Source organism: Pholis gunnellus (assembly GCF_910591455.1).
Source record: "Pholis gunnellus genome assembly, chromosome: 9".
NCBI lineage: Eukaryota > Metazoa > Chordata > Actinopteri > Perciformes > Pholidae > Pholis > Pholis gunnellus.
In genome coordinates, this window is record NC_136535.1 from 2,784,555 (window position 1) to 2,803,409 (window position 18,855).

The following is an 18,855-nucleotide window of genomic DNA, read 5'->3' on the forward strand; positions in this document are numbered from 1 at the left end:
GATCCCTCTTTCACATGGTGTTGGCCAAACAAAGACATCAACATCTCCTTGTATCCAGGGAGCAATTTATGAGGTGCTGACAGTCTGAAGGGAGGCAACAGAAAGAGACTTTTAGAGTTAGTTGGACTATTGGACACAACATCTACCCCTAAAAGCAATACTGTTGAACTACAGTCGTTCCTACATGTTGTTACATTGTTTTATTTAGTTTTACCCTCAGCTTTCTTTGAGGCAGACTTATCAATGTGGATCAATGGATTTTTTTGTCCAGTGGCAACCAACTTCAGCATGCTGCTCACCTTTCACAATGGGAAGGTTATTGGCTCAATGCCACAGCATTCTCTACATGCCAACCTGCGCTTCCTATGGGATAGGATGAAGAAGGACGGATAACCAACACATGTGTAAATCATTTCAATAACCAGCTTTTCTAATTACAATATTCAGCTGCAGAACCGAACCTATCTGCTTATTTCTCCTCGTAAGACAAATCGTAGTCTTTCATATCCATCCATTCTGTAAACCACTGATGCTGTTTAGGAGCCTATCCCAACATGCCACACATAAAACAAATAATATATATATATATATATATATATATATAAAGAAGAACTAGCTATAGAGCAGTACTAACACTCATTACCCCCCAAAGATGTGAATGTTTTTCAATTTAATGAATTTTTGTATAACTTTACATCATTTTGAAAGCTGTGAACTTTTCCATATTCTCCAAATCCAAAAAGTAGATTCAGAAATCATTTTGTTTAAAAAAAACTGTGACCAACAGTTCACTAATAATTGTTCGAAAGGAGCCTGACTTGATCATACTACTACTACTAATAGCCTATAGCCTAGATCCAGACCTCCAGGCACCCCTTCCTGCCCATTTTCTAGTTCTTTAGATTCTCTAGCACACCTGAACCAGCTGATGCTCATGCACTGATTCAACAGTAAGGGCTGGTGAGGTGCATCAGGTGTGTTCACAACGTAACACAAGGAATATGTTGCTTACTATTCTCGTGTAATTGATTTTCTTTCCGCTGCTCGGGGCCAGTACATTAATGACGATGACAGCAGTGTGAACGGTAGATGGGGAAAAGTTTTTAGCAAATTAACATTTATAATAAAGGCATCGTATTTAAACAACTTCTTGTTCTGATTCATTTACTTTTTTAAAGACTAGTAGATGATTTCTTCTTATGTATGCTTTCTACTTGAAGGGCATACTATCTAGTTAACTAACTAATTCATTTCCCATTCAGTGAGATTCACTGTACACCATTGTACCAGTGCTTACAGTGATCCCTTTAAGCCAACCTTTGGCTGGCTAGTTGTGCCGGACATTATTTTTTAACAGTATATTGTACAGGAAACAAATCATATCACGTAAATTCTCATCCCGTGTGTTGGCTCTTCCAGATGCTTTCTGTGTAATCTTTTTTATTTATACGGCTTAGACATGCATAGGTGCTGCGCCTCAGCCGTATAAAGTCTCGGAAAACCCTGAACAAAACGGAAAAGGTGCAGCTCTGCATCAATTCTTTTCTTTTTTAGTGAGTGTAGACAGCGGTGAGTGTGTTTCTTCCACACCAGTGTGGTTACAAAGGTCAAGAGTAAGCATCCCTCTGGGAGTGTGTGACACCACCGTGAGTCTTCAAGCCCTTAGCCCACCTAATGCCTGATCTACTATGACCATGTTTTACTGTCCAGGTTGGTTATAAGGCCGGACAATAATACCAGACCTGGCTACTGTTCTCTGATCATTACCATATGGGGAGCACTATTACAGCTGAAAACCCTTTCTGTGACCGTTTCCTCTCAAACAGTCCTGACATGCTGAATAATCCCATGACTCCCAATAAATTCCCTCCTGTGGCCAGCACAAAGCAGTGCCGCCAGGGGAGGCAGCTTGGACACTGCTGTTGTGAGGTGTATGTCCCATTAAGTGATAAATATAGTATGTCATTATTTACAATATCATTTAGATCGTGTGTATCTAGTAGGACTTAAATGTGTATTGGTCCCTACCATATGGAGGAGCAGGACTGTTATTGGAGTATACACAACTTACAAGTTTCTCAAAACAGTAAAGTAAAAATGAGTTATACCTACTGCATATGAACCTTTTAAAAAATTATAATAATAACCCTCACCCTAATACCATCATGCAACACCAATCATTCACCCCTATCCACCAACTGGTAGGTGGATTTTAAGAGGTTTAAAAACTGTATACTCGTACACTGAAAATATGCACTATTACCGATCACATGACATCGTTCACCAGTCACCAGTGATGATGATCCAGCAGTGAACAAAGCTGAGGGAATATTGTGACTAGTTTGGCTGGCCAACCTGTGCACATTGTAACAATGGAAGCCAAATGTTGTGTTTCTTTTTAGTTGCAAACTGTCAGTTTGTTGTCTTTAATAAACACACTGAGTTACATTTTAGAGTATAGTTCCAGTTTAAGTGCACGTTAACAATAGCACAGGAATCAGAATCAGAATCAGCTTTATTGGCCATGTATGCATATACGCATACATGGAATTTGTCTCCGGTTTCCACTCCGCTCTCAATGTAAATACACTATTTTACAATAAACAAGGACAAATATATAAGAATAAAAAAGGGCAGCAAAAAAGGTCAGATGTAGGTATAAACATTTAACAGCTATATACAATATAAGTATAAATATATCCCAAAAGAAAAGTGTATTTTATATATATAATACAATAGTGCAAACAGAGGTAGTAGTGCAATATTACTTATTTATTGTTCATGAGAGTGACGGCCAGTGGAAATGAAACAGTACCAAGCCACATCGGTTACATCGGTGTTACAATGTAGCAAGTAAGAGATAAAATACAAACCAGGAAGCTCAGTCTGAAGGTTTATTGAACACAAAGAAACCACTGGGGATAATCATTTTAAGCCTGTACAGTACAACACCGGAACATTACAGTAACATTGTTACAGTCTCTCATACATCTCATCGCCAACAATAATGTAGCACAAAGATACAAGGTACATGCTACAGTCCACCTGGATAGTGCTCTTGTACATATTGTTGTTAAATACATCTGATCTCTTCATCATATTGCAACATGCTGCCCCGTAAGTTTAGCCAGGACCAACCTTTCTGCCACACTGGAGAGCAGCCTTTATGGGACCTTCTGCAGAGGCATTCCCACTGCACCAACACTGTAGTCTACTTTACAGCTGGTGGACGTATTACTGGCGACCAAATAAAGTGCAGTGTCGAAGTTGGTGCAATTTGGACATGCCAAACTAAGCAATTGGCTTTCTCCGAACGGGATGGCAGCCTGAATGGCCACGCCCCAAGTGAAAAGGCCGCTTGTCTTCTTCTACTTGGACACCCTGTCTCAATACGGTCCTTTTCAGAGAGGAAGTTACCTAGAAAGGGGGGAAATAATTCTGAATATTTCATATTTGTGTCAGGGCTACATTCATTTTCTCATTTTCTGCTACTAAGGTGAATGTTTTATTTTTTATTTGGCCCTTGCATGCAAAGCACTTCGATAAAGTTTATGTTTATCGTTCAGAGATGTCGCTGTGTAATTACCATTTACATTTCTTGTGTTGTACTGTTGAAAATCATCACTTCTTCTAAATCAGATTCTGGTTATCATTCATGGAACAACCACTTACAGATTTTGGTCTCAAAGGTGCCACAAATTTCATGTAGTTGACATTTTGTGCCACCAGTCTTAATTCTGACAAAACGGTAATTTGCTATATTTCCTTCTCATTTGGTTCCAGGATTTAAACGGCTCAATCACAAGTAATTTGGGTTTGATATATTAAAGTTCAAACACCACACAGAGCACCTTTGAGAAAACACTCTGCAGTACAGTTTTTAACTTGTGTCAATGTTCTCTTTTCCCTCCTGAAGCAAAGCGAAGCCGCCGCCTCAGATCTCTCCCAGCAAGTCCAGTGGAGGAGAGTTCTGTGTGGCCGCCATCTTTGCCTCGTCTCGCTCCTGGTTCATCACCAACCCTAACATGAAGAGAGAGAAAGGTTAGACCATGGCCTTGGATACTTTTTGCAATTTTCTAGAGTCAATTGACCTCATGCAACAACATTTTCAAATTTGTATCTATTTCTTTTATTTTGTGTACGTAGGGCCAGAATGAGTGTACCATGTCAAATTCAGCAGAGACGCCTAACTTGAGATAACTGACTAAATGACGGGTTAGACATGATCAATGTCACCTCATGCGAAAATGAGCATTGAAAATTGAGAATTGTAACCATATTAGGCTACGCGTCCTGCCCCACGTGTCCTCTTTTGAAGTCCTGCTATCAGAGATTCATAGGAAGGAAAGTCTGAACATTTTAACAGCATCAGCAACTGAATAAATTGACCTGCAAAGGCCAAGGAATGTGGGGAAATAACGAGTGCTCTTACTGCCGTGTGATCTGAGGGTCGTACTGTCACTGAATTATAGAAGAAACGGTTCCATGTGAAACACGTCTCCCCACAGCAAGGCCATCGATGACTGCAACTTGACAGGCTCAAATAATACGTTGTTTTGCAGTTTGAGATGTTCATACTGATATTGTAGTGTTTTACAATAGCATCAACAGCTACTTATAAAACTTAATATTGTCAAGCTATATGAATACATTTAGAATAATATTAACCTATAATTAGAGTCAAACAGGATAATGTCAACATAATTATGAAGTGCAATTTATTTAGGAGTTTTAAATGGATTGTGACCAATAGCACATGACTCCAGGTCAGCCAACTCGTAAATTGTGTTGGTAGCTGAGAAAATTGGCGAGTGCGGCGAGTTCTCCTAAATGACTTGTACAAGCCACTTAAGAACGAATCTGTTGTACGAGTGGTTCTTCCATGAGGTCCAAATCCAAACACATCTTCCCAAAAGTCAATACCAAATTCCATATGGATACAATATCTTGAAAAACGTTTAACTGTCTGCATTTTCTCCCTCATTATCAGTAAAGGTGTGTTCACACCAAACGCGATGAACGCGGCGAGATTACATACAAAGTCTATGTACAGACGCGAACGCGAATCGCCCCAAACGCAGAAGTTGAAATAGTTGAAAAAATCGCGTGACGCTCCAGCGCGATAGCCTATCAGCGTTGAGTTGTTTGATCAGTAGACCAAACTATGTGTATACATGTGTGTGTGTGTGTGTAAACCATATGGTACAAACAATGAATAGACGCTACCGTATTTACGTCTAGATTACGTTATTGTGAGTGTTATTGTGAGTGAGTGTATTGTGTGTTCATACAGCTGTAGTAAACAGCAGACGTGTGGCTCGCTAGACACAGTGAGCTCGATGAAATCCACGGAGCTCCTCCGGACTATGTTATGAACCAGACATGACGGCGTTTAGTTTCCCGTGATATCTGGGACTTCCACAACACGTACTGAGCAGAAATACAGGTTATTTTTCCACGGTTGATGGCGGACAGTTGAACGGCTTTCAGGCCGATAAGCCACGCCCCCTCTCCGGCGATGCACGCGAATGAACACAAATAGTCCCCGGCGACACCGGCGGCGCGAATGACGCGATGAACACGATTCGTTCATCGCGTTTGGTGTGAACACACCTTAAGGCATGTTTCAATAATCATGTTAAGTAGCGGCTGCTGCAGTATTTTTCATTATTGTCTTGTTTTACGTCCCATTCACAGATCAGGCCAGGCAGTCTGTTGTCGACTCGCTGTACATCATCAGTTGCTATGGTAACTTGGTGGAGCATGTCCTGGAGCCACGGCCAATTAGCACTGCTCAAAAGATTAGTGATGACACACCTTTGGAGCTCAGCACCTGTCCAAGGGCCTGCTGGACTCTAGCCAGGTAACACTTTGTCAACCACTCTATCCTTGAAAAAGTGCCTCTTATACAGTCGGTCTCATAGTGTATTTGTCTTTTGGAGCAGGACTCCACAATGGAATGAGCTGCAGCCACCCTTCAACTCCAACCACCCCTTGGTGTTGGCCTCAGACCTGGTGCAGTACTATCAGTATCTTCTGGCTGGTAAGCGTGTTCATTGGTTTACACAAACAAGCCCATTCACGTTATCAAGTTGTGTTCAAATAGGATGCAAAGTAACATTTCAGGGATGTGTAAATACATAATAAGTCAGTGGAAGAAATAGAGGCCAATACAAATCAACACAGATTTGCTTTAGGCAGCTGAAATGGATGTGTTTCAGCTGTCAGCTCATTGGGATTTTGATAAAGAAGGAAACATTATGATCAGTTCAGAATTGATTTTGATTAGTTTCCATACCGTATGACAATGCAGAAATATACAGGCTCAGGGCAGTTTTACAAATTCCAACCCACTGTGTGTTGAGCTTAAACATGTGTGGTAATAATAAAAATGACAGCAGCGTGGCAGACAGCAGTGTACACTGCTTGCCTGGGAACCAGGCAAATCTGTGACTTGATGTTTTATTTGGCAGTGTGTCTGGTCCCCTTTTGGACACATTTCCAGAAGCCTGAGATGTGACGGACCAATCACAAACTTTTATCTAATGTGGGGGGTGTTTGAGACAATGATGATGCAATACTGATATTTAAAATCAGCTGAGTTATGTTTTAACCGATATCAAGTAGCCTGACATTGCCTGACCAAATCACAAATGTTTCGTGCCAGATCATTTTCTGTTGATCCGTGCTAGGTTACATGTTTCTGTGCTCTAGTCGGTTAAAGGTCTAACCAATTGTGTCCAGAGGCATCTTGGCCTATACGTGCATTGATAACGCCCCTTGAGAGTACAAACAAATTGAGAGGTCCGGCGATGTCAAGCTAGTATACTGCTACTCGCAACCCCACAAATCAGAATTTGGGTCACTGAAAGTCAGAATGAAAGCACACGGTTGACCTCAGCTTTCACCGAGGTGGTCAAATGTATCTTCAAGCAAAAATGTGATCAAAATGATATGAAAGATACTATCATAAAAAAGAAATCCCACATTTCGTGGCTTTAAGAGGCCTTGAATATTTAACAAAGTATGTACAGTGTAGAAAGAAAAGTTTACATTTTAGATAAATCAACCATTTCAGCAACATATTCTTCCAGTTTTTCATTTTCCTTGGCTTTTTCTTTTGTGCTCAATTCTACGCTCATTGACTGGTAATGCTAAAATGTTATGCTAAAGAGTATTTAATCCTTAATACACCAATGTCAAATCAGCTAGTATTATTATTATCAGTAATATTATTTGCAAAAAAATCGATTTGCTTCAAAAGGGGCAAATACACCAACGGCATCAATACCATTTCTATACTGCATGTACTATGTGGTTTATAACACGTACCCATCAAAATATCTCTGACATATAGTTCTGTGTATGTTTTGGTCACACAGGCTAACGCAGCCATGTTCTTTACTGTATGCACCATTAGTCAAGGGGGTGACCCCTATTCCCTGCTGATGTTCCATGTTGACTGTGTTGAAAGCCGGTCCTCAGCCTCTTATTGGTGCCACATGCTGAGAAGAAACTTCTCCAGTCAGCAGCCATAACATGTCCTCTCTCAAAAACTTCGGTAAAAGATACTTCCTCTATTTCTACCATTTCATATATTCTGAGCCCTGTCAGAAGTCATTCCTGTTCTTCTGTTTGGGGCTTCACCTTGAATCCTTCATTTGCCGGCCACACTACATGCCGGCTTCAGGGCACGCTAGCACAACGCTTTAAGATGTCGCACTCAGACCAATTAGCTGACACCCTAAACTCTCTCTAATACAATAACAAGTACAGAGCAGTGAGCACTTTAGGTTGCCCTCTGAAAGGCCAATTCGCAAAAGTGCAGAGTGCACACGGATGGCCACACACGGAATCAATCCACCCCCTGGAACAGGCTGGCGTTTTGAGCTCACTCCATAATTATAAACACACAAAATCTGTAATTAGCTCATGTGGCTGCTCCAGGGCAAGTGGTAGCTGTGTTTACCCTAATCTCTCTACTCGTCTCCGTTAACTTCTGAAGTGCTCCAGGTCTAACTGGTAGGATATTTTCTCAAATTAGTGCTAATGGTCTCTCCTAGTGTCAGCGCGATGAGGACACGTTGGAGTGACGGGCATGCGCCTCAGCTTATTCCTCCATTCTCTCTGCCAGCATGGGCAGTGGAACTGGCTGCATAATGAGAGAGATTCATTGCATTAACATTTACATCCAATTAACAATAGCCAGATAACACTGCCTCGTCTCTTTATTCCCCAAACCAACCAAGTGTGAACCAATGCGAGGTCATGACGCTATAAACATAATTGTTCAGCCCTCTACCCACTACGTGTGCTCCTGCCATTTTCCCTCCGGGTCAATGTCCTAGACACCAACAACACCGGCCGAGTTGCTTTTGGAGTGCAACCTTCCACTTCTGCGCTTTTCACTCGAGCACAAACTCTCCACATCCTCTTTCTCAGCATGAGTCCCCTTGCCAGCCCTCTCTTCTGCCGTTTCCTCCAGGGCTTGGCAGCACAACAGAGAAGTGATCCAGGAGAAAGAGTCGATTTGACCTCAGGATGAATTACAGCGCAGCCGTACGCCCCTTGTCCAGTTGCCTCTCGCTGAGCATCTGCATCTTGCTGCTGCGGATGAAACTGAAAAGACACACGGTTCTTACATGCAGAACAAATTGTGCCATCTAGGTCTGATTTACATTGCCAGTACAACAATTACAAGAGAGAACAAGTAGCGAGAGAGGAAATGAGACGAGAAGGTTTCTGCTATTAGACAAGAAACAGAAGCACCGGGGCGCTCCATTAGCTCACCTAGTTGGCTGCATGTCGCCCCCTCTCTCTCCACTTTCCTGACTATCACTATCAAATAAAGGCAAAAAGAAGTAATCTTTCAGAAACAGAAGTACTGAAAGAGTCAAAGAATGAGGGTAAGGAATCTAGATAAATATCCCCCGTAGCTAATTGGCTAACTAACAGATTTTGTCTCTAAAAAGGTGACACAAGGCGGAGAGGTGGCAGCGCTTGATTGGCAGGCCATGGTTTCTGGTCTCGTGGCTCTATATTGGATGACCCAGACTGATTAAAAATGCAGTATGCAGGGAAAGGAATAGGAAGGGGAGAGGAAGGGCCGGGGTCAGGCCAGACCGGAGCCTCCAGGACGGGATGATAAAAGGCAGCAGTGGCGCCACTTCATGGTCACTATCTCCACCTGTCCATCTGTAGCAGCTACTGGCAGCACTCAGCCTCGCAGAGGACAGCAACGTGCAGCACTGCCCTGGAGAGATAAGGAAGAAAGAGACACACATTATACAGTATACTCGCAAATAGAGGAGATGCTGTAGTGTGATCTGGCTTAATAAAAGCAGTCTGGATCCAAGTTGTTAGTGTTTTGGGAATCCTCTATCTATAGCTGAGGTGGAATCACAGGATTCCTGTCTGTGTCTCCAAAAGTACTCATTTGTCTATTCGGCAAGTGTGTGAATGGGTCTATTTTTCTTTTTGGCCAGAGGTGTTAGAGCCGGGTAATAACAGAAGGACTACTCTAATCCCTAGCATAACAGCGTCTATACTTTGATGAATGTGAGGTTTTCACACCCCCATTAGCTACATTCAGACTTTTTATTCGGAGTGATATTTACCTAGCTGCCCGCAGTATGTTTTCCAACACCTCTTTCCCCTGACCGCAGAGTTGCTCTGAAGCAAACAAACCGGTGAATAATTTACCACCTGGATATCTGGCTGGCTCCTTTGAGCCTGGCAATGACGGCAGCAAAAGAGGCTATGCTTTTTGGCCGCGGCCCTCCCCTCCCTACCTGTCACATAATGTGCTAATTGTGGAGACTGACTGACTGGCTGGCTCGGCCACTCTCTTGGGACTTTGAGGCCCATGACAGGCCAGCCACAGTAGCCTCGTCAATAGATCTAATTGCTCCGAGAGAGGGGCCAGAGTGAAGGCCTTGGAGCATCAGGCGTTTGGTAAAGAGAAACCATGGCGCCATGACTGGGTCAGTAATCAAAGAGAGGCAGAGAAAGGAAGGGGTAAGTGTAGCGCTGGCTGAATGAAGGAACTGTCAGTCAAATACGCCTTGAATGATATATAATGACTAAGCTATCCTAGTCTGTCAGTGTGCCAGCACCTATCTGCCAGAGTACTACTCAAAAGAGGAAAACGAGAAGAGAGGAAAGTGAGAAGAGAGACAGGTGGAGCAGTCGAGAGGGAGCCGAGCAAGTGAAATGTCTGGCAGCCAAGTGTGGCAGGTCAAAGTAGAGAGAGGAAAAATAAAAGATGAACAAAATGAATCTTTAAGAAAAACCAATGAATGAGATAAAGGTGAACAGAGCGGCCGGCCCAGACAAGCCGTCTGTCCTCTGTCCACCGTGCAGCCAGCTCTCCAGATCTATCAGATTGCTAGGACCTTATCTAGCCCTGGAGATCGGCCTGTCCGGCCCCTGGCCCAAGGCCCCATGAGGTCGGGCTACATCAATACCTAGGCAGCCTTTGTTCTTGTTCTGACTCCCTGCTTCACTGCTTTGGCTAACAGGCCACTGGCTACCAGCCTTCAGCACAGCAAAACACCACCCTCTCCACAGTCAGTAGAGACTGTGACACACACAAATCAGTTCCTCTGCAATGGAGGGACTTGTTCTGCTTATGTGGGTATGCAAGCTCATATTTCATGAATTATAGTTTAACCTTATCTTTGATGTCAACAATCATAAGCAAATAGCATGTGAGTCATGGCTGGTTGATCGTTTTCATTTTATTTTTCTGCCTTTGCTGGTCAGAAGCATGTCTTATAATGACATAGTCATTTCTTTCTTTTCTATGATTTGCAATAGAGACACATTCAGAAAATGCAGTCACAGGCAAAACATCATATAACACAGAAGTAGACTTCGCTCGTCTCTCAACCCCCATAAAGATATCATAATGTAGAACGTTTTCAGGAGACTCTGTTTTTTGGCTTGTCAAGCAGATTAAATGCCAAAGACATACATGTGCTTCATCACATTAATGCAAAATGTAAATAGAAATATGACCATACAGCAACCGTGCCTATTGATTCAAAAGGCTGCAAACAAGGAGCCCAGAGGTATTAGAGGCAGAGAGAGCAGGATGTCAATGGAGTGGAAAAAGCTCTGACGGTAAACTAATGTATATATTGTCTCACTACATATCGTCATATTATCATAACCCAACGTCAAGGACTTATTTTTTCATTAACATTAATGGCTTTGTGTATGAATCGCTTATTTCCTCAATGCTGATCCCATGTTTCCATTTCTTTAGTATTCCTTTTGCAGCAAACACATTTTGCATCACCAGGTAATAGGGAAAGTCTCTGAGTCACAAAATAAAGGCCAGGACTTATGCACTTCTCCATGAGTTAGCCATGGTACAGTGTGTTTGGTCCGCAGAAGGCTGAGAGTCAGCACATGTAGCAACATGATACAGGGTCATTGTCGGCATTGAGTAACATATACAAGCATGCGTTTCTGGTATAGCGTATCATTTAACCATCATGCCATGCTAAATCTGAGTTCCTTTGGAAACAATATATAACTGGAGCCGCTAAGGCATTTTTTATTGGTCAAATATTCTGTGGCGTATTGAATTGATGCACTACCTTCCCCATTACTCTTTGATCATTTCTAAGTAATGCCTTCATGCTTTGCTTATCCTGTGATGTTTCTTTAAACCCATCAAAACACGGCCATTTCTACTGTGCATTCAGACTCCTTTCTTGAGTGCAGTGCAATAAGTTTGCACTTACAAAATGTTGTCTGTGAAATTGCATTGACGTTCTGTCTCTTAAGAGCCAGTAATGAGCATTGTAAAAGCAGAAGGCCAAGTGTCTGGCTATCCGGACACTAAGATGGGTAGATATGACTGTAACTGCTGGGGTCAGTCTGGCTCCTGACATGCACACACACGCACGCACGCACACACACACACACACACACACACACACACACACACACACACACACACACACACACACACACACACACACACACACACACACACACACACACACACAGGCACAAGAAAGGTTGTGTCTTTGCTTGACTCGTGGGGATGACCACTAGCTCCCCACACTGGAGCCTGGCTGTGACTCTGGCCATTGAAAGCCCCCCTCCCCACTGGAAACCTGATCCAGCCAGTCCACCAACTGCTTCAGAACATCAATAATTAATTAGGGAACAGTTATTGGCCCCAAGGGTCAGAGAGCGAGAGAGAGAAGGAAGGAGAGAGAAAGGGAGGCAGTGGGAGTAAGGGCAGGGGTAAGAACTGGGGGAGTTGTGATTTAGTTTAATAAGTAACACAACACAGGCTTTGTTCTTCTCTCTTCCATTTTAAAACGACACGAGGACCCTTCTGTGTCCCTCTCTCTTCTCTTCAAAATTACAAAAAGAAATACGAAAAACAAGCACATCCATCTTCCCAAAGAAATAGTCCCCGTGAGAATTTTCTGTTGAGCTTTTACTGACATTTGTTTTTCCGCGCTGTGAGGACCACAAACTGATTTCCATTTGCCCCTTTCATTTGTTTTATTGTAGTGGAGACTATCAGAGATAGACAAATGACACTACCGCTTTAAGAAGTCTAAACAATGTCTTACAACTAATTTGATACAACTATTTATTTCTATGGTATGGCTTGACAGTAGGAGATTGTTTTGGCCACATTGTCACAACTTCGTTCACAGATGTATTGAGAATTCTATTTTCGTCGTATGTCGTGTTTAAACTTTAGTCATTTGACAGAAAATCAATCAGCAATTTTGGAATTGAGTAATCATGTAAATAATGAAGAAAAGAAGTCCAAAGTCGACAGGTTCCGGCTTAATGTGAGGATTTAGCTTTATATCAGTGTAAATTGAATATTTTGGGGTTTTGGACAGTTGGTCAGACATTAAACGATTGTAAAACATCACCTCAGGCTTTAAGAAATTATGCTTTTTAATGCAAAAAGCAGAAAATGCAAAAAGGTATGTGATGGTTGGATTAGAGACGTTTTTTTTAGGCCCTATATAATTAACCAGGATACTGAGATGAACATTATATTTCAATGTCCAGTCAAGGAGCAGGCTGTGAGATATTGTTATTGATAAAGTCTTCCTGTTAAATAAATGATTGGATAACTCCTCCCCCTGTCCTCCTGTGTGTCCCATGTCACTCTCTGATGCTTTTACTGTGGAAATTGATTTGACAAGTCACACTTTTCTTTTACAAGATTGTCTACAAGTTCAGTTGTTAAGTTGTGTCCACAGCAGTGTTTTTTGTATTTGTTATTAACACTGTGTGTAGTGCATCTAGTTCTCTTGGTTTCTGTAGCTGGCGCTTTTTTTCTCTGGTGGCTGCTCACTCTGCCTACCCAGTCCTTTCAAACCTATTCTTTATTTGTTCAACTTCAATTATACACACAGCGATCACCACTTCAGAAGCAGCTGTAAGAGCTGTGCAGACCTCATTCTTTATAAGGGGAAAGTTTGTGTCGCGGTGAGGTGGGGGTGGCTGTTGGTAAGACAAAGTGTCAAACACCAAACTACCTTCATCAGGCGTGTATGAACACCTGCCACGTGTGTGAGACTGTGTGTGAGACTGTGTGTGTGTGTGTGTGGATAGAGACAGGAGCACCTCCTGTGCTCCAGATGTGGACTTGACAAGTTTATTAGCCATTTCTGTGTTAAACAAACCCCATCCCAGAGACAGAGAAAGGACTGATTCTACACATTAGGCCTCATTCTCCACGCCTGCTCATTCAAGCCTGCAAGAGCCCCATCTGTCTCCGGGTCTCTCTGTCTCTGTCACCCTCTCTCTCTCTTTATAACACACACACACGCCACACAGTTTCTCTCTCACACACTCCACTGTACACACACTGTCACGCACCTATATTCCCATACGAGAGAAAGAAAAACATGGGATTTCTGTTCTCTTTTACTCAACGGTTTTAGATCTTACAAAATGGACTGTTCTATCTGCCCATGGCATTAACAATGAGACAGTCATCACATGTAAGAGCTGATATTTGAGCACAAAATAACTGCTGGGACTGACTTCAGCCGACATATATTGGTATCGGCTGTCAAAGTCCATAACACACTTTAATGAACTAGTTTTCAGTAATGATTTCCTTTCACAGGCTAATGTATGTAAATAGTTTATGGCAATATGTAATTCCCTACTTTGCTGCCCCAGACTGCTTCAACTTACTGATCTCTGTGATGGCTTTACACTTTGAAAGATAATCATTGTGTAGAAATTAAACATTAAATATATTCTCATTTTAGACATGTTGAAAACTAGATAATAAAATAGATATTGAACATTGGGACACAATATTGGAAGCTTCAAAATATCAAATGTCATTATTGTCATGCCATATAATTGTGTGTGTGTGTTTGTGTTTCCTCAGCGATGCCCCCAGGAAGTCCAGGCCCGATCACCCGTCACGAGTCGTCAGACAGTCTGGCATCAGACCACAGTGGGCAGGAGGATGAGGAGTGGCTCTCTCAGGTCAGACCTCTTAACCAACATTACAGTTACATTGAGTTAGTCTGTGTCAAGCAGACAAAGAAGTGACCTTACCTGACTATCCTTGAGATCACAGCCAGAGTTCGGTTGCTGTGGTCTCATGGCTTACTTTGTTGTTTTGGCAAAAATAATAATTCTCATTCCGTAAAACAATATTAAGACTTTGACCGTGACTGTTTTTTATATCAAGGCTTATTCTACAACACAGGGTTGCACAACAAAATGCAAGTCCCTTTATGCTACACAAGAAAAAACAAAAATATATACATTTGTTTATGGTGGAGTAGAGGATGAGTTAAGGTGTTTCACACCCTGAGGAAAGAAGCTGCTCTGTTGTCTGGTGGTACAGCAGTGGATACCTCTGTATCTCTTGCCAGACTGCGGCAGGGTGAACAGGCTGTGGCCGGGGTGAGTATAGGCTTTTAATATCCTTTGGGCTCTGCGCAGGCACCTCACCTCACCAATCCCACTGATGCTCTGTAGATGGGTATCACTGATGTTCTGGATGGTTTTAATCACTCACTGTGGAGCCCTCCTGTCCTGGGCCGTGCACCTGTCATTCCTGTTTGTAATGTTTCCTTTCAGGATGCTTTCTATTGCTCCTCTGTAAAAGGTGATGTGTTTATTTACCTATGTTGTTAAAGTCCCCCAGCTGGTACCTCCACAAAGTGTTGTCCTAGTAAATGTTTATTTATTAGGGCCCAGCACAGTCAAAGAGCGGTGTAATGAGGGCTGAGCACATAGGCACATGTATGTGTGAATAATGAGCACTGACTGTGAGCAGCCAGTGACCAGAGAGCTTCTTGAACTTTGGGTGTTAACTTAAGGCCACACTTCTAATAGGCTTGTTGCTCAGATAGGTATATCCATATGAAATATAGGCATTTTTCCATCTCAATTATGACAGCTGGTTAGTAAAAGAATTCCCAATTCTCACCAAATGTACCAAGCAGTGGTGGTCTGTCAGGGCCTGCAAAGCCTTCTCTGCTGGCCAAGACAGAATCACAAAGTTACAGCTATTTTATAATTTTATAATTTTTCATAAATACTCTACATGTATTATAATTTTTTTCCCATTATCTTATTTTCTCATTGCACAGCTACTGTGTTCCTCAGTTGCTCTGCTTCCAGTGCAGCTTGTTTTAACTAGAGCTTTTATCCAATCAGATTTCACCTCTGTGTCTCTAGGTAGAAGAGAGGCCCCAGGCCTGCAGACTCACAAGTGAATCCATGTGCAGTTTAGGTGAATGGGGACGATATTGTTGATTGTCATAGTGTTCAACCAATCAGATCTTTAGTTTGACATGTTGGGCGTATTCTTTGACGTGTCAGAGCCTTCTAGCTGGCCTAGCCATATGTGATTGGTCAGTGGGCTAGCGTGACATGTTGGGCGGTGACAATCCCAATATCTGCTGCCTCTGTGGAGCGACATGTTCAGCCTCAAACACATTAAAACGTATTCAGGAAATACAACAGGAGAGGCTCGGCTGTCTTCACTGGCGTCCATGAATCCAGAAGGACTTCTTACTGGAACTAAAATGCACGGATGTAGTGAACAACCGTGAGATTAAACTCTTTATTAACAAAGAAAGGAGGATGGACTTTGTCTTTAGTGAACAGCAGCTTTGGTAAGTCAACTGCTTTTGTTTTTACATCTGCAGTAGCTTTAATATGCTTGTTTATATATTATTATTTGTACAACTTGTTTTTATGAAGATAGATTTTTGTTTGGTTTAATATGTGATAGGAACCATTGTTACGTCCAATATTGCGCTGGGGACACATTTAGTCGGTGCCAGTGTTGGCAACTTGGCGACTTTCTCGCTAAATCTGGCGACTTTCCAAACCCTCTTGGCAACTTTATTTGTCAAAAGCTACTAGCGACAAATCTAGCGACTTGTTCTGGTGTTGTTAGAGACTTTTCTGGTGTTTTGACTCTGACGTGAAAGCATAAACCGTTCTGCACTGTCGTGAACGAGCAGCGGGAGCTGCCCTGAGCTGCCCCAAAGCACTCACAAGCGGTCACTCTCACAGTAGTGCGCAGCAGTCCCAGCTGCAGTCACAGAAGAGAGGAGAAAACACTCTCAGCGTATTCATGTATCTGCACTCTGCAGTTAGTGTATTTATAGGTGTTGAGCTTCATTTTTACACGAAACAAATAATAAGCGTAGCTATAGCGTCATAATGAGGACAGCAGTGAAGGCCCAGGTATAAAATGCACGGCCCGCCACTGGTACCAAGTAACTAAAAACATTAACTTTAAGACTTTTGAAGCAAACATGTTTTTTTGGCAGGGACTTACCGTGCTTCCATCCAAGGGGAAATGTTTGCTGTTTAATTTAAGAGTAAAGCAGCTCTAATCAATATTTTACATAAATGAAGATCGAAAAGTGTTTTAGAAAAATGTGTAGTTTGCAGCGGTGAGCCCACAGATTGTTGTCATCATCACTCTCAGTTGTATAGGTTTGTTAAGCCTCTTCGGCCTCTTCTTCATTATTGCGCTGTTTTGTCCCCAACTCCTCTCTCATTAGAGTTTTTTCCAACTGCAGCAGAAGCTGTCAGCTGGAAAAGTTCTCATAAACCCACTGGGAATTATCTCCCCAACACTAAACAGCAGGCAGACACATTAAGAGATGAGCTGGTGAGCATAGTGGAGCATTTAGCAGCTATAGGCTCACTGTTGACTATTTCACTCGGGAGCTGGTAGAGATCAAAACAGAAATGGAATATCAGACTTACATTTGTCCAAATGAATGCTTACGTTACTCTGTCAGGCTACTGTTTGCTAGCACACTAGCCAACCACTTTATAAGGTCGGCCTGTTCTACTGCCCCCAATTTGCCAAACTGGATTGATTGCAGGTGTAAGGCATTGTCTGGATTTTGAAAACTTTTGACATTTTGGAAAGACAAAATTGCATTGTTACCAAGTGAAAAGTAGGCCTGCTGATATAGACTTCAAATACCCGATCTGTCACTGCAAGGATTCTGTCTTCAATGTTTTCTACCTTTACATTCTCTTCTCTATTTATATTTGCACAAAGTATTTGGAACTTAATTCTTTGGACTCATACACATTTACTCTTCTTGCTCAATTTACATTACATTACAGTCATTTAGCAGACACTTTTATCCGAAGAGACTTACAAGAAGTGTATTCAACATCGGTATTCAAGAGAACTACTAGTCACCAGAAGTCATAAGTGCATCTCCTTTTTTAAACAAGCATCGAAGAGCATAGACCCGAGCAAATGTACAGTGCAGAAACAAACTAATACAAATACAATAAGTGCTAAGTGGAAGGCTCAGTTTAAGTTTAACAAGACTACGTACTTTGTGGCTTCTTCCTAAACACAAAAGGCATCCTACATTGTGCTGAAATGTTCACAGTATTTGTTCAGGCCATGTTAAGAAGACCCAGAACGCACACCCTGGTCTTTTCAGCTTGGTTAACCCTCAATGCACTCATCTCTGGTGTCGGCAGGTAACCCACTACATTTTCACCATCAATAATTCCACTGCATGCATAATTGATTGGTTAAAATGCACCCCACTTAGCTTGCAGAGGCCCTCGTCCATATCAGCCATGATAGCTTGCCAGGAGCAAAACTATCCATTGCACTAACCTAGATTTTTGGCAACTTCCTGTCAGCGCTGGTAGTGATGTGTTCCTCAGTGGTTGGAGATGTAACAGTACAGCTCTTTATACCTTAGCATGTACCTAAGATGGTGTGGTACCAGTTCTTGAGAAACATCTCAGACTATCAATGTCTTTAGGATGAAAGTACCAAAGCAAAATAAAACAAAGGTTTTATAGATCAGCTAGACAGTGTAGTTTTCCAATCCTTCGGAATGTTTTGGAAAGATTAGGACATATCAAGCACTAGAGCTGGGAGGGTTGTGCAATGCTGAATACATATAGGCTATGTTGAATTAGAGTCTGAGTACTGCCTTGTGGATTTCATTAAATCATATCAGTGGCCTTCATTAGATTATCAGCAGGCATTTTGGCGTTGAGTTGGGATTTAGGATTGATTGAAAATCCCCTAATGAAATGTGAGGTTTTCCTCCATGTCACTGCTTCAGCTTGCTGTGACATTGTGCCATTTACTGCCTGTCATTGTTAGTTGCTCTTCAGCTGGCTGTCAGTGGACAACGGAACCTCCTGTCCTTACACCTCCAGACCACCTCAGGTCTCTACATCTGTCAATTTTGATGTACTGGAAAGGATGTGACGCAGCTCAGAGCGGTTGATGGATGGTAAAATTGGTCAAGGTTCTGTCCTAATACATGCGTTCTAGGACACTAGGTATGACGACGACCCATCAGCATTTGT

The 18,855-nt window shown here is 42.2% G+C and overlaps 1 protein-coding gene across 2 annotated transcripts in view; it reads left to right on the plus strand.

The window, feature by feature from the left end:
- bcas3 (BCAS3 microtubule associated cell migration factor) overlaps positions 1-18,855 on the plus strand; it is a 360,714-nt gene that overhangs the window by 115,035 nt on the left and 226,824 nt on the right. For both annotated transcript variants that reach the window (XM_079166673.1, XM_079166674.1), the window contains 4 exons: positions 3,917-4,041; positions 5,698-5,863; positions 5,946-6,043; positions 14,402-14,502. In XM_079166673.1, coding sequence (XP_079022799.1) covers positions 3,917-4,041; positions 5,698-5,863; positions 5,946-6,043; positions 14,402-14,502 — 490 coding nt within the window. The remainder of the gene's footprint in view (positions 1-3,916; positions 4,042-5,697; positions 5,864-5,945; positions 6,044-14,401; positions 14,503-18,855) is intronic.